The sequence below is a fragment of the Paralichthys olivaceus genome, chromosome 6 (assembly GCF_024713975.1).
Source record: "Paralichthys olivaceus isolate ysfri-2021 chromosome 6, ASM2471397v2, whole genome shotgun sequence".
Classification (NCBI taxonomy): Eukaryota; Metazoa; Chordata; class Actinopteri; order Pleuronectiformes; family Paralichthyidae; genus Paralichthys; species Paralichthys olivaceus.
This window is the reverse complement of record NC_091098.1, coordinates 4,262,803-4,278,412: the sequence shown is the minus strand read 5'-3', so window position 1 is coordinate 4,278,412 and position 15,610 is coordinate 4,262,803. Positions and strand designations below refer to the sequence as shown.

The 15,610-nt window shown below is 43.6% G+C and overlaps 2 protein-coding genes across 2 annotated transcripts; both read left to right on the top strand.

The window, feature by feature from the left end:
• The first annotated feature begins 5,511 nt into the window (after positions 1 to 5,511).
• snrpg (small nuclear ribonucleoprotein polypeptide G) lies at positions 5,512 to 8,084 on the top strand. The gene is made up of 4 exons (XM_020088938.2): positions 5,512 to 5,680; positions 5,860 to 5,882; positions 7,211 to 7,335; positions 7,839 to 8,084. Exons 1-4 carry the CDS (start codon positions 5,649 to 5,651, stop codon positions 7,887 to 7,889), a joined length of 231 nt encoding a protein of 76 aa, XP_019944497.1. The 5' UTR covers positions 5,512 to 5,648; the 3' UTR covers positions 7,890 to 8,084.
• Positions 8,085 to 9,338: 1,254 nt separating this feature from the next.
• Positions 9,339 to 15,415, top strand: plpbp (pyridoxal phosphate binding protein). Its single transcript, XM_020089093.2, has 8 exons — positions 9,339 to 9,507; positions 10,671 to 10,778; positions 10,912 to 10,947; positions 11,037 to 11,112; positions 11,209 to 11,349; positions 11,432 to 11,574; positions 13,673 to 13,771; positions 14,658 to 15,415. The coding sequence occupies exons 1-8, from the start codon at positions 9,418 to 9,420 to the stop codon at positions 14,847 to 14,849; spliced, it is 885 nt and encodes a 294-aa protein (XP_019944652.1). The 5' UTR covers positions 9,339 to 9,417; the 3' UTR covers positions 14,850 to 15,415.
• The last annotated feature ends 195 nt before the right edge of the window (positions 15,416 to 15,610 follow it).

The window sequence follows — 15,610 nt, the reverse complement described above, 5'->3', positions numbered from 1 at the left end:
CCCTGACATTGACTTTCTCTGCATTGTTGACAATCTGAGCAGTTCCCTACACTCTGTAAAGGTTCAGTGTGTAGAATTCTGTGGTGAATTTGCATGTTGCAGCTGCCCTTCCAAACATAAAAAAAACCTGTGGTAGGCTTCATTTTTTATGAAAACCCAAAAGGTGTTTAGTTTGTTGTAGTATAATTTTTGGTCACAATATGAATGTCACCATATACCTTCAATCTGCACTACAATCTAATGTATGTTGGAGTATAAAGAGAAACTTAATTTACTGATGATTACAAGTTTAACACAATAATGACGAATCAAACATATCAAATATATCATCAAATATACTCAGTGTGTTTCAAGCAGTACATGTGTATGTATAACTTGTGTTAAGAATAATAATCTTTTCTTTTTTTTTTTAAAAGCCAATCTGACAAAAAGGAAACATAATGGTGTCAAAGTAGAGACAAATATCTTTTTTTTTAAGAGTAAAAGGTTTGGACAGAATATATTGGTGTCAAGAGTAAAAACTGTTTAAAAGAAAAAGAGACATGTCAGGGCAAGATAGGGACTTTCCAGAGGAAAAGTCCCAGTTCCAAGGCCATCCAAAGCAACCCAGGTGCTTGGAGACTTTCCAGGGGTGAACTCAAGCCCAAGGCCATCCACAGGAACCACAGAGAGTGACGAAGATCGCTAAGGGGCCTTAGGGACGGCGATATAAAGAAAAGTGCACAAAATCGCTCGAGAGACAATAAGAGCTACAAAGTAGTATAAATTAGAAAAATTACTGGCCAGAAAAGAAAAAGGAAAAATACAGAAAAAGCAAGACAATAGAGAGCAGTAACCTCTCTCACACCCTCACACACGCACACAGAACAGTGTCTCTAGCAGTGTGAGGTGGAGACATAACAGGTGAACACACAAGCCTCACATTCGTTATAAGGGCCAGTTGCTGTGGTATAGTCCTGGCTGGCTGTTCTGCTCTGGGTCACGGTGACCTGACAGGCGTTAACGGAGTAAGCCTCCGACGCCTCACAAACTAACAGTTGGGACAGTGTCTTTAGTAACCTGAAACACTGTACTAGTAGAGAAAGAATTTATACAATTAATACATAGTACTAGTAGAGAAAGAACATTGTTAAATAAAAGAGAATTGTTAAGAATTGATGGTCTACAGCAACTAGAAAATGAGACAACTGTGGGACATGTAATCTTGGGTATTTTAACTTTAATAGTGTTCCTTTTGTTTTTCAGTGGAGTGCTGTGGAGACTAATAGAGGACTGGACATAAAGTTGGATAAAAATAAATGTGAACGGAAGAACATAGGGAGGGCAGTAGTACTGAAGACAAAATCATTAATCCCGTGACACAAGGAGATAGAGAGATGCAGGGTATAAGAGCACATTTCTGGTTAGAAAGAACATACTATGATGAGGGTGGTGTAGAGAATTGGCAAACTGAACAAAAAATGTGGCAAATCACTAAAATCATAAACTTAACACAGACAAAGGAAGAATTTCCTGGCATCCCGTGGGAGACTATAATACGTGGTCTCTGGGTCCCCTTCACTTTAGCACCAATACTAGAATATTTGTGTAATCGACCAGCTGCAACAGCCACATTCCCTTTGTGTCCCTTTTTGGGGATTCCTGAAGGATTGACCATAGCAGGTAGAACTAGAGCAGCAGTAGATCCAAGGCTTGATATAAGCATCGTCCCCAGAAGTGTAGAGTGCATGGGAAACGGGGAAATTCGGATACATAACTAAAACCCCGGCCGAAGACGGGTCTGAAAATTTGAAATTCAATCCCATGAGAAAAGCTATTATTAAGAAAGGAGTGACAGTGAGTAAAATATTAATATTAATAAGGACAAAAGCTCACCCTGAGCCAGAAATTCCTAGACTATGAGGCAGTGCTAGGCAAGGATTTATGGGAGCTAAAATGGGGAAGGGAAAGGGATTGCTGACCCCAGTGGAGCTAGTGATAAGACAGCAGCCTGACCATGCTAAACAAATAAAACACTGCATGAATAAATGGCACAGGCGAACATCAGGACGACTACAGTGGCCAAAGAATGGAACCTGCCCCCTCGCAACCGCCTCCTTGTACAGAGCCGGCAGCAACAGGCCTGTATCCAATGCCTTTAAAAAAATATATTTTCTAAAAACAACTGAGGGTTTACTGACAGGAAAGTTCACAGTGAACTGGTGCACTCAGCCCGGCCAAAAAGAAACATCACAAGTTGATGACGCGAGCAGCTCCTGTTCAAGCGACGAATCATGCAGCACAAGCTATAAAGGGATTCAGCGACCAGATAGCGAAACTGAGGAAAAAGAGCCACAAAGGAGGAGAACAATGAATAAAGAAGTGAAGATGGAGCTTGAGAGTTACTCGAACTGTAAATCACCCCCACAGCTGATAAACAGCACACCAAGAGAGACTGCCCTCACTCATACACCTCTAACACAACAGAGAGAGAAGCTGTACCGGCCTGGAGGAAGGTACTTGCCTTTCAAGGTTAAACAGAGACGCTTGAAGCTAAGATAACACAGCTGAGACAAGAAGCTGCAGAACTACAAGCCCCAGCAGAGTCGCCACAGGAAGTAAACCTGCGGTTATCAGGCACCATGATGACGACAGGCGAACAGTCATTGGAGGAGCGACGCCGGCGGGAGGTGGAGGAACTGCAATAATTTGACCTGGCTCCCAGCCCACGTTTCCTCAGCAATCTGACAGATGAGCAGGCAGAGCCAGATCCAGAGGAACAGAATAATTTAATGAGACTTAGGAGTGGAACACAGATGAGAGCATATCAGAAAACAACGTTGTGCTCTTAGGACGTGATATCCTGTGTCCCTTGAAAGCAAAAATCCAATGCACCCGAGGTGGTCTGGAACTGGACTTCCTGGATGGGCCAGCCCACCGACTGATGAGGTCACAACAAGCTGTGCAAAACAACACGACCAGCCACACACACATTCTATCGATCGTCTACTGGATTCTGCAACATATATGTGGGACCCCAAGGAGTGGCAGCAGCTGTGACACTTCCACCAGAGATTCATCAGTGGTTCCAGGTGCCCAACTCCACTCCACACATCACCCTCATGGTCACAAAAGGCCATGACTCACGTGACCTGGGCCCGATGATGAAAACTACAGTCTGGCGCCCCACTGAGGATGCATCCATGTCTCCTCTAATGGTCAATACCTTCGAATATCCTTACGAACTTTTGATGAAGGCACAGCCACCCCTGGCACTACTATCTCTCTCAAACGAACATAACACATTGCTGAGTAAAGTACCTCAGTTAGTATGGTCACAACATAAAACAGATGTAGGGCTAGTACAGTCAGCACGACCTCACCTTGTTAAACTAAACCCAAACATAGTATTACCATACAAAAAGCAGTATCCTCTAAAAGCACATCAGACAGCTGGTATAAAACCCACTATTGACCAATCAAGAAACCAAACTCAGATCGACTAATGCATGATCTACGGGTAATCACTTCTATTGTGGATGCAGAGACACCCATCGCTCCAGATCCACATACATTACTCTCAAACATTCCACCCCAAACATGTGTGTACACAGTGATTGATTTGTGTTCTGCATTCTTTAGTGTGCCGCTCCACCCAGACTCCCGACACCTTTTTGCTTTTACATATCTAGGACAGCAGTACACGTATACTCGTCTTCCACGAGGCTATGTAGAAAGCCCCACAGTATTTAATAGAGTATTAGCGCATGACCTGCAACATTTGAAAGTAACAAGCACTGTTTTTCAATATGCAGATGACCTTTTAACATGTAGCCATGCTAAATCTCAGTGTGAGGAAGACTCAGTCTCAGTCCTGTCTGAATTGGCTAAGGGGGGGGGGGGGCACAAAGTCAGTAAGTATACACTACAGTTCTGCCAGTCACAAGTTGAATATTTAGGCAGACAACTTTGTGGTAATAAACGTGCAATAGCACCCTCACAGATTGAATCTATAACAAAAGCTCCCAAACCACAAACGGTGGGACAAATGTTGTCATTTCTGGGGATGGCAGGGTTTAGGCGACCATGGATCTGCGATTATGCTATTAAATCTGCCCCGCTGCGAGCTTTAATCCGAGTGGGACAAACAAATGGTTCAGCTGAATTATTATGGACAGCTGAAGCAGAAGGATCCTTTCAGGCCCTAAAAAAGGATACGCAAACGGCACGTGTGCTTGGTAACTCTGACTATGATAAAGTGTTCCTCTTGTATGTTGCAGAAAAAGCAGGATATGCGTGTGCTGTCTTGATGCAGGAAACTCCCACTGGTAAGCAACCACTTGCATATTATAGCACCAAACTGGACAACATCGAAACGGGCCTGACTCCCTGTTATCAGGGATTGGCAGCGGCTGCCTGTGCCTTTCAAAAAGCATCAGCTGTGACCATGGGTCACCCTACCATTTTGTACACATCTCACCAGTTACACGCACTAATCACTAGTCCCAGATTTGTGTTGACCCAAGCGAGAAGTACAGGTTATGAGGTAATTCTCTCAGTGCCTGAACTCACTATACAACGCTGTGCCACAGCCAATCCGGCCACACGAATGATGATTCCTACAGAGAGTACACCCCATGACTGTTCAGGCTACAGATGTGTTCTTAAAGCCTTGTAATATATAATATTAGTAGCAGAGGACTATGAACCACAAATTTAGCATCTCTTATATTAGCTCAAAACAACGCTGGTCCTTATGAACAATCTGTGTGGCTCAAAAGAGGAGCCATTAAAAATACTGTTGCTGGACCTCAAAATGGTCTGTGGCGTAGCATGCAAGGACATTTTGTTCTCCCACACTCATTGTTAAAAATCGCTATTAGAGATGCGCATGGAGCTGACCATTGCACAAGGGGGGAGGTTATAAGACGACTTCAGAAAGTCTGGTGGACGCCATTTTTAGCAACCTCAGTAGATAGAACATTACATGAATGTGATGTGTGTTCATGAAAAGAACAGTGAATTAAAAAAAGACAATCATACTGAAAAATCCTGTTTACACTGACTGTTCTTTGCCAACGTGTTAGACTCGACATTGGCTGGAGAATGACATGGATAACTGACTAGTGGGGCACTAATGGTCAGAACACAGCTTCAGACCTTTCTATTTGAAGAGTTCCCTCCATACTTAAAATAAATCAATAGATGTTAGCTGCTTGTGGGTTGAGGAGAGCACAGATAAAACAGGAAAAGAAATGTTCTCATTCTTAATTACAAAACGTCTGCTTCAGAAACCAAGCATCAAATCTAATTTACTGTGGAGAAGATAAGGTCATCTCCCTGCCTGTGTGAAATGTCTGCTGGAATAAGAAGTCCTCTCATATTTGTTAGACAATCACTTTGCTCTGTCACTAGGGTATGATTATTTCTATGCTTAGAAAATGATCAATAACAAACAGGTCATGTTTTTTTTTTTGCATTAACGAGAAAAACATCTCCAGCCCTGCCTCTTTCAGGCCGCATGGCGGCGCTGTCTAGCAGTAACGCCCATACGTCCGTGCCGGAAGTGTGCTGTTTAGGTTCCGGTTTCCCGGTGCACGCTTTCCTTCCGCGGTTTTGTGAAACGATCTTCTTACGAGTGAGTGTCGGCGTGTTGAGAAGAAGAAACCATGAGCAAAGCACACCCGCCCGAGCTGAAGAAGTGAGTAGTTTCCAATGAATACCTTCACACCGGCAGGGTTTGGACAGCTAATGCATAGTATTGCGTATAGCATTGTTTGCTAAGTTGAATGAGCTAATGCTAGCTAGCCTGCCTGGACTCGGTTCTGTATGAAACGCGAGCGTCAGGACAGAAAGCTAATGTTGTGTTCTCATCCCCAGGTTCATGGACAAGAAGCTTTCGTGTGAGTATCATCGAGAACATCGAGCCGCTCCTCTGTTTGAAATGCTCGTTGAACATGAGCTTCGTGTGCTCAGCTGGTGGTGAACCTCGAGGCTGCAGCTAACAAGAATACGACTGTAATAGTTTAGAATTGGGCAAACACAGCACTTTGGAGGATTTAGGTGAAAGGGACATTGGCAGGAATTGAATATACAATAATCCTGGTGGTGTTTTCTGGAGTGTTTCATCTCAAGTTCTGTATTCTTTACCCTAGACTGGGCCCTTTCTATTTAAATACTACAGGTCCTCTTTACGGAGGCTGCCATGTTTTTTGCAGTAGTCCAGATTGGACAAAGAGACACTGGACTGGACTTCTCCACTAGATGTCACTAAATGCTACACACTGAACCTTTAACCTTCAATCTATTTAATTTGTCAATATTGCCTGATACAACACAAAGACGTAGGGACAATGAAAACCCGTTAAACAAGAACACTACAAATATATATAGCTCTAGACCATTACTGTTAAGTATGTTGCCTTTGGGGAACCTTTCCTCAAAATCTCATCCAGGGCCGTGCAGCATATGAAGCAACTCTGAAAACATGCTGGTATCTATAGTCGTTGTTAGAATCTAATCCCAAATTTATGTGAATTAATTCTATCCCATATACTTTCTCTTTGGACTGATTCCCTAAAATTATCATTTCAGGGCATGGCCACAAAAGAACACCACAGGTTTTCTTACTTTTCAAAACATAAGAAAGAGCAGAAAGCGTTATGTTTACTTTGAATAGCAGGGGTTAAATGTAGCTCTTCAGTAATCTTGGACTGGATGCAAAGGATTTAGTAGAACATGTTATTAACTTTGAATTCAATAAAACATTTTCACCACATCTCATGCAGGTGGGAACCAAAATCCTCCCCCAAGATCTTTTACTGTTGATAATAATTATTAACAAACATTTGGTCATAAATGACTAATGGTTAGTGAACTGGCTTTGACTGGTTTAAGTGCAACATGTTCATTGTTTACAGGCTCTCATCCCAGAGAGAGAAATGGTATTCATATAAGTTAAGAACATACTGCTCTGTATTAATGCACGGTTACTTGTGTTGAACAAAATTTAAAATGAACTTGTTGTGCATCATGATTTTAAAGATGCAAACAGAAAAAATATGAATTAATTTTCTGTTGATTGCAGATATTAAAATTCCAATCCCAGTCTGAAGTGCTTAATACCAACACAAATCAAGATGAGATTAAATCCTTTGAGAATAGGGTGGAGTTCTGAATGAAACAAACATGGAGTATATTTCTCACAGGAACTTCTCTTTCTGTGCTTTAGTGAAGTTGAATGGAGGCAGACACGTGCAGGGCATCCTGCGAGGGTTCGACCCATTTATGAACCTGGTGATGGATGACTGTCTGGAGATGGGCCCTGGGGGACAGCAGAACAGCATTGGCATGGTGGTAAGTTTCTTTCCAGCTGTTTATGTGCATATTATTGGAATGAAGTCCGTATTGGCAGATATCCGACTAAAGGACTCTGATCTGGATTAAACACCCCACATCACCCAAAACGACAACAGTGGAGTAGAAGTAGATTTCTTGGAATGGATGTTTGTCACAGCAGACACTGGTGTAATTGAAAAGACAAATCATTGCTTTGTTCATTAATTTATGATCAACAGCCCCTGTGTTCAACACTGTCAGACCTAAATGGAAAGCCAAAATATTGTAGCAGCTTTTCCTTTCCTGCTGTGGAAAGTCAAAGTATCTGTTTTGGAAAAAGGGCATATCCTTGTTAAATTAGCCTGATATGGTTACAGCAACACCATTCAGGGTTTAAATGCTGACACAATTGAAGATACCGTACAGCTCTACTACCACCAATTTGAAATTTCCTCTGTTTACTCAGAAACGCTTCACCATGTAAATAATGTTAAACATACGTGTGGTCTCATTTCTCACAGGTCATCAGGGGAAACAGCATCATCATGCTGGAGGCCTTGGAGCGAGTATGAGAGGAGGGGATGGCTGCAGATGGAGAAGAGAAAGACCCACACCTTTTTACATTCTGTTTCCCTTTTAGTCACGTGTTTTGTTTGAAAGAGCTGATTGTGTCTTTGAATTATCAGATGTCTGATTTACACTGACGAGGACTTTTTTTATGTTTTATTTTGAAAAGTGTATGTGTTAATAAATCAGTTTTCTTTGTATTTTGTGTTTATTGATTCAGTTTCGAACGTACACGTCATTACCAGAACCACACAATACTGTCTATAAATCTTAATAGCAGCTTACTTTAGCCATGGCTTTGTTTGTGATCAGGAAGACAATGTGTGTATCTGGATGCTCTTCCCCAGATCGGCAGACCTGCAGCTCCATCTCAACTGCTATACAGAGGTGTAAAGTTTAAGGTGAAACATTCTTTACAACATTTAGATTAATATTATTATTGTCATTGACAGCCAACTGCATTGTGTTTATGGTTTTTCTGTCTTTCCTTCTGTCCAACCTTTGTAAACATGATCTCAAGGAAACAGTTTCTCAAGTTTTTTTTGGAATTTGGTACAGATATTCACATGCCCTCATGGGAGACCTGATGACAATTTAGTGGCCAAAGAAATGTCACAAAGTGCTTTACAGGGTAAAAAAAGAATATACATGCATACAAATAAGAAATACAATAAAACCAAAAACGATTAAACCAAGGCTAGTCTGAACAAATGAGTCTTAAGCTGCTTTTTGAGGGTTTTCACAGTGTCCACAGATCTTTAGACCAAAGGGACAGAGCTTTAGGAGCCCCAACCTGCAAACACTGATGTAGTGGTGCCATGATGTTGTGAGGCAGTGGCACAGTGGTGAACTGATAGCTGTATAAAGTAATATAGTGGTCCAGTTATACACTGATGCAGCGAGTTAGAGATGATGTGTCAAAGCAATATAGTGATGCACTGATGCTGTGATGTAGTTGCACAGTGGTGCAGTGTTCCGGTCATACAGATGGAGTGATTGTGGGGTGGAGTGAGCAGCCATGGACCAGATACTGCCTCAATACGTTTACTTTTCTGGGAAGTGAAACCTGCAGTGGTGTATGGGATGCATAGATCTTTCACTCTTATAATAAGAATAATAATCTTCACTCCTACTCAGTCTTGTAAGATTTGCCATGTTCCCATTTTCCAATATTATTTTTCTGTGAATCAAATGTCATTGGAGAACAAGGCTCGCAAACATCTGGTTATACCGTCTCTGCTGGACGGTGGATGTGTCCATGTTTTTGTTTGTTTCCTTTTTATCAGACAAATGTATTGATCGGGACGTGGTCCTGTTCACTTCAACAAATAAGATATAAAGCGTCTCAGAAACAACTGATGTGCCTTTAATAAGAATCACGACTATGAACACCCTCGATGCTGAAGCAGGGCCGATAGAGGGCGCCGTCTCGACGGCGGACTTCCTGCCTCTACCGGGCTCTTACTTTGAAGGGGGACTGACGTCATCGCGGACACGCTCCTTTGACGTCGTGTGTCGTCGCCGTCTGACGCTATGTGGAAAGTAGCAATGTCGGACGAGGTTGGGAAGGCGCTACAGTCGGTGGTGGAGCGGGTGAACCAGGCGGCGGCACGGCGGCTCAAGGTAACTGCGGCCCGGAGGGCTCCGCTCCGGGGGGTGGGGGGGGGGCACCGCTGCCGTCGCTGCCACACTCGGGGTCCGGGAGAGAGTGTTGCTGCGGCGGCACGACTCGTTATGTAAGGCAGCCGAACACCTCAACCTTTGGACGGGAGGCAGCTCGGCTCGTGGTGCACTGACACCGTGCACGTCTGGTAGTGGCATCATCATCATCATCATCATCATCACCATCATCACCACACGCGTGGGAGCAAGTGGCACCTCGACGTGCCTGGCAGCTACTGGTGGCACGTGGTCATGATGTCTATGTGACACAGGCTGGTGATGATGTAGATCAGCCTGCTCCTCCTCCTCCTCCTCCTCACACCTCCCTGTGTGAAAGACAGGGAAGATATCAGCGTGTTCCTCCTTCAAAACAACAGGAGATGATATGTAGGTCAGAGCATGGAGGAAGGAGTTCCTCCTCGTGAGTTTGTGAGCCGGTGACTGACTGATGTGTCACCGCATCTGAACACAGCAGCAGCAGCAGCAGCAAACAATCAGCCTTCATCATTTTGTTTTGAAGGGTCCTGTCAAGGCTGACTCACACTTCAGACCCCACACACTGAGCAGCCGCACCGGTACAGCCGTGCAGTGCTGTGGTGTACAGTGATCCAGTGACACAGTAATTGACTAATACCTCCATATGGGGATCCAGGGATGCAGCTATCCAGTGAACCTGAAGTGCAGTGACATGGTGATGCAGTAGTGTAGTAGTAGAGTGATGTAGCGGTCTACTGGTGCAGTGATCCAGCGATAGCAGCGATACCGCCGTATAGCGATGCAACGATATACCGGTGCAGTGCTGTGGCTGAGCGATAGGGCAGTCGTCGTCCAACCAGGCTGGCAGTTCGATCCCGGCCTTCCCCAGCCGCATGCCAAAGTGTCCTTGGGCAAGATGCTGAACCCCGAATTGCCCCTCAGTGCTGCTAATAGATGCACTGTATGAATGTATGAGTGAATGGCAAACTGTGCTGTAAAGTGCTTTGAGTGGTCATCAAGACTAGAAAAGCTCTATATATATACAAACCATTTAACACAGCGATGTAGCAATGCTACGATATAGTCAAATAGTGACGCAGTGATATAGTGATGCAGATGAAAACTGTGTGTTTCCTGTCCGTCCCCAGACACTGCCAGCTGTGCCTCCCCGTCTTGTAGCTGTCAGCAAGACCAAACCCCCAGAGATGGTTGTGGAGGCGTACAGACAAGGGCAGCGTAACTTTGGAGAAAACTACGTGAGTATGAAATGATGCAAGACTGGTCCACTCCAAACTTTCCCAATGTCCGGCCATGAGCGTAAAAGCTCCTGAGAGGAGCCGAGCTGAGGAATAATGTAGAGACTGACCTCATCCCTTATCCCCCTGGCAGGTTAATGAACTTGTGGATAAAGCTTCAGATCCACTGGTGGGTTTTCTACATTTAATGAGGTTGAGATTATTTCTTCAGACCCCAGCGCGTTGCGTATTTTTACAGTTTCCTTTTGCCTCATTCAGATTCTAGAATCCTGTCCAGAAATCAAGTGGCACTTCATCGGCCATCTACAGAAGAATAATGTCAACAAACTTTTGGGTAAGTGACTGTCAGCGCTCCCGCCCTCTCCTGCCGAAGCCGGATGTTTGAAGAAAAACATTAACCCAGCACTGAGTCTTGTCTTTGTTTTCCCAGCCGTGCCAAACCTGTTCCTCGTGGAGACGGTTGACTCTGCGAAACTGGCTGATAAGGTCAACAGCTCGTGGCAGAGGCTGAGGGGAGCCAGCACCCAGAGGTTAAAGGTCATGTTGCAGATCAACACCAGTGGAGAACAGAGTTAGTATTGATATGATCGCAGACATGCACTGTACGCACAGAGTCAGTCGATCTAACAGAGCATGTGTCACGTGGGTTGCAGGTAAACATGGCCTCCCACCAGAGGAGACGGTGAATACAGTGAAGCACATCGTGTCCCAGTGCTCTGCCCTGCACTTCTTAGGACTCATGACTATCGGGCGCTATGGCTACAACCTCACCCTGGGCCCCAACCCGGACTTTCAAGTACAAAAAAAAATTTCTCCAAAACCTCATTGTTATTTCATTGCATGTACTACCGCTGCATTAATGAAGCTAACAATCAGCTCAGGGCAGGTTGTTCTTAAAAACAACACTGAAAACATTGACTGAAGCTAACGGTGGGCGAATGAAGCCTCATGAGGCTTCGGTTGCAGCAAGCACAGTGACATCTCAGTCTTTTTCAAAATGTATGGGGCCCTTCAAGACTGGGGCAGGGCAACACAACACCTCGCTGATTTCAATGGCGACAGTTTCGTGTGCTCGAAGCCTGTGCTTTATTACGCTTGTTAGTGCAAAATGCTAGTTAAGCTGTTTTCAGACATGAACTCTGAAGAATATTTGCAGAATTGGAAAACTGGGCTTTCTCCGGAGTTTGTCTTTTACACATGAACCACGCAGCGGTCGAGTTTTTCCGTTCAGAGCCGCTCACAACATCACAGAAATCCCGGGAGCGTTCAGGTAAGGGGAGATCACGTGTTTTTCTTTTCAGCACAACAACACTGGCATCGGTTCTTATCACCAAAAGTTCTTTTAAATTCTTCACAGGTGTCGTCCACAGCTTTTTAATCCCACGACATTTGTTTTCCTATTGTATTTTTCATTCTTAGCGTCAGTCGCTTGATCTCACATCAGCTCATTTGGACATTCTACAGAGTTGTTACCAGGGGGCTGACAGGAACCTCTCACTCTCACATACAGCCCCTCCGGAGAATGTCAGGAGATTATCTGGAGTTCAGTTTCAATGTCTGAAAGCAGCTTTAGTAATACGTTTGTGAACAAATAGCCTAGGACATCTTATGATACCCAAGATACGTTAGTTAGATTATTGGTATTAATAGTTTCGGCCCTAAATGTACTGCATGCAGCAGTGGAAATCGTAACATACTTATGATTATATCTTGTCACACCAATGTGTCAAACTGAGAAAAGCACTTCCTGTGTGAGGGTTTTTTTCCCCTTTATTCAAGAGGCGTGTTCTTTCAGTTTGAGAGCAGGACATTGATTAAAATCTTTTCATGCTTTCACTCTAAACTGTGCTTCCACTAAAACATACCCTGCTTGTGCGTAGATTTCCTGTGCTTCAGCTGTTCTCTCCTGGCGCTCACGTTGCTTCTGAATGCACATGACACGTCTGCTCCTGGATTTTTTGTGCAACAAGTCTGTCAAAATTCTCCAACCAATAGAATTGGTGGTGCAGTGTTGGCGACCGTGTGGGTGGTTACTTAAAGCGGGCTCACGCACTTGCACCCTCCACGTCTTTAGTATTACTCTGGCTTCTGTCGGGATGTTTGAAGAAAAACAATGACCCTGTCGTGGAGCAGGAGTCCAGCAGATCCCTGCTCAACGTGCAGCGGCAAAATCTCAGTTTTTACATCATGGGAACACTGTTGCTGGTAACTATAAAAAATAAGAGGGTTAGGGTCGACACAGACCTGTTTCTTTCCACTCTGTATTTTATGAGAACCAACAACAACATAAACCAAAACGAGGGCAGGTCAATTTTGTTCATAATCACAACACCTGGCGTTCCATATGTTGGGGACTTTTGAACGACTTGTTGCACAAAAATGCGAGATCAGGAAAAAAAAAGAAAAAAGACATTTCACGCACAGAAGCAGCGTGAGCACAAAAAGGATGGAACACAGAAATCTGAGCACAAGCAGGGTTTATGTGCATGTGAGCGCAGGATTTTGAGTGCAGGTGACATTTGAAGCTTTAGACGTCGTCAGTTATCGTGTTTTCCATTTGACATGAGCTCCGACATCCACTCACCTCTAACTAAAATGTAATCAGATTAGAAATGTGCTTCTCTGAAAACTCCCACTCACCCCAACCCCCAAACCCTTTACTCTAATATGAGAAGTTAAACTGAAACCACACAGCAAGAAAAGAGAAATTATTTTAAAAACAAATATATTAAATATATTTCCAGTAAAGGCCAATCCCAGCTAATTGTAATCATAGAATGTCCTACTTCATCATCACTAAAGGATCTGTGTAAAGACTGCCTGTTTAAAAATATGTTTGGAAACCTAGTATATGTTAATCTGTATTATAATCTCAGAAATATTCCGTCTTGTAGATGCTGCTGAGTCGAAGGCAGGAGGTGTGTGACAGTCTGAAGCTTCCTCTGGAGGAGATGGAACTCAGCATGGGCATGTCCACAGACTTTGAGCATGCGGTGAGCATCACTTCTCAATAGCACTTAAAAATACATTCTGCACACAATTCACACAGCAAATGTCAAAGGGAGTTTTTAACTCGTATGTTTAGATTTAAAGATTTCCCACCCCTACCAGGTTAAAACAACATTTGGTCTCCACGAACACAAATGAGTTATGAATTGAATTAATTATTTTAGCATATAGCAGGGACGTGCAGTTCAGCCACAGTGATCACAGGAGACACATTCAGGATGCATTTTAAACTCCCTACAAGGAGTTTTTATCTGCTTATGACATTGTCTGATTTTAATATTGCTGCCACTTTATGACCTACAACAGCAAATGAGACAATCAGGGAGAAAATTAGCTTTTTCTTTAAACTATTCTCAATGTCTGTGTTGGGGTCGGACTACCCACAAAGTCAGCACAACATTTATGGAAGTATTCTTCTTATTTAACAGCTGTTGACGGCAGTAATGACAGTCAGGTCGGAGGGGCCTGCGTTTACATTTCTGCTGGTATGGGGTTCAGTAGTTGTAGGTTGTAGTTTTCTTTACCCCATAAAAGGCCCTTTATATTTAAATACTTTATATTTACATTGAGGGGGTCCTCTCTACGGAGGTCGCCATGTTTTTTACATTAGTCCAAACTGGACAAACTAAACACCTTTTGAGTTTTATGACAATTAAAGGCTACCACAGGTTCTTTTGCATGTTTGGAAGGGGAGGGTGAGGTGAGGGGTGTCCAGCTACAACATGCAATTTCAACACTGATATCACTTAATTCTACACACTGTACCTTTAATGGACGTGTAAGGGGTTTTATAGTTGTCATTGCAAAATGTGTCTTATTCATTCTTCTTTCGGGCCTACTATAAACATGCTTTCCTTTGATTCGTTGAAGATCGAGGTGGGCTCCACCAACGTGCGAGTGGGCAGCATCATATTCGGCAACAGGGAGTATCCCAACAGTGCGGCGAACACTCCAATTCCCAGCCCAGCACCTAGTCCAGCTCCCAGCCCGGAGAAAACAACCAAGACGGTGTCCGAAGAGGCGGCCAAGAAGATGCAGCACCTCACAGTGTCCGAACACTGAGCAGATTCCCCTTCCCGAAACACCTTTTAAGAAAGTTTCTAAAGAAAATCCTCTTCACGTGCAGAAGGATCAGAGCAGTGAAGCAGACAGTTTCCACAGAGCCATGTGGAGTTAGATTGCAAAATTCTTGCATCATTTTAAAGTGTATTTCTTAATCTTCCTCACTTTTCTGTGCCCTTCTTGCTGTTTTAAGCACTAAAAAGTGGCATTCGCTACAGAACTAGCTCAACAGTTTTTTAAAAGTAGTGTGTTACTAACCTATAGTGCTCTGACTTCCCCTGTGTGGAAATCTCTCCTACAAGATTACAAGGATATGCCACAAACGTACAACCACTGAAAACACGGCGGCGGATTGGTAAACGATCAACTCTCATGACTTGTGAGGTAGTGTGAGGATTTGTCTGTTGTTCTGGTGTGATATTTTCTACCTTTCCAACCCAACATGTGACAGTGCTGAAACGTGCGACTGTACATCGTCCCAGAGATCAGGAACAATGTACCGTTTTTTGTTGTACGGATGAAACAAAGACTTGATTTAATAAATCATTTATCCCTTTATAATGACACATAATATGTGTGTTTGATATTGTTTCGTACTGTGTGCCAAACATGTCTTGTTCTTGACCTGAGCAGTTTCAAGAGGGAGGAAGTGTTTTGTTCCTGTGCAACCCTGTGTGTGTGTGTGTCCTGTGCGCCATTGCTGGGGATAAAAGGTGGCCTATGCAAAGAGGTGATCTTGTTTCAAAGATGTCAAAAGGTTA

What these genes read in the sequence shown, in the direction of transcription:
- snrpg (XM_020088938.2), top strand. Translation starts at nt 5,649, where the DNA reads ATGAGCAAAGCACACCCGCCCGAGCTGAAGAA. An exon ending in CACCCGCCCGAGCTGAAGAA is followed by an intron (nt 5,681 to 5,859) that starts GTGAGTAGTTTC and finishes TCTCATCCCCAG; the next exon opens with GTTCATGGACAAGAAGCTTT. An exon ending in CATGGACAAGAAGCTTTCGT is followed by an intron (nt 5,883 to 7,210) that starts GTGAGTATCATC and finishes TCTGTGCTTTAG; the next exon opens with TGAAGTTGAATGGAGGCAGA.
- plpbp (XM_020089093.2), top strand. Translation starts at nt 9,418, where the DNA reads ATGTGGAAAGTAGCAATGTCGGACGAGGTTGGGAAGGCGCTACAGTCG. An exon ending in GTAACTTTGGAGAAAACTAC is followed by an intron (nt 10,779 to 10,911) that starts GTGAGTATGAAA and finishes TCCCCCTGGCAG; the next exon opens with GTTAATGAACTTGTGGATAA. An exon ending in ATAAAGCTTCAGATCCACTG is followed by an intron (nt 10,948 to 11,036) that starts GTGGGTTTTCTA and finishes TGCCTCATTCAG; the next exon opens with ATTCTAGAATCCTGTCCAGA.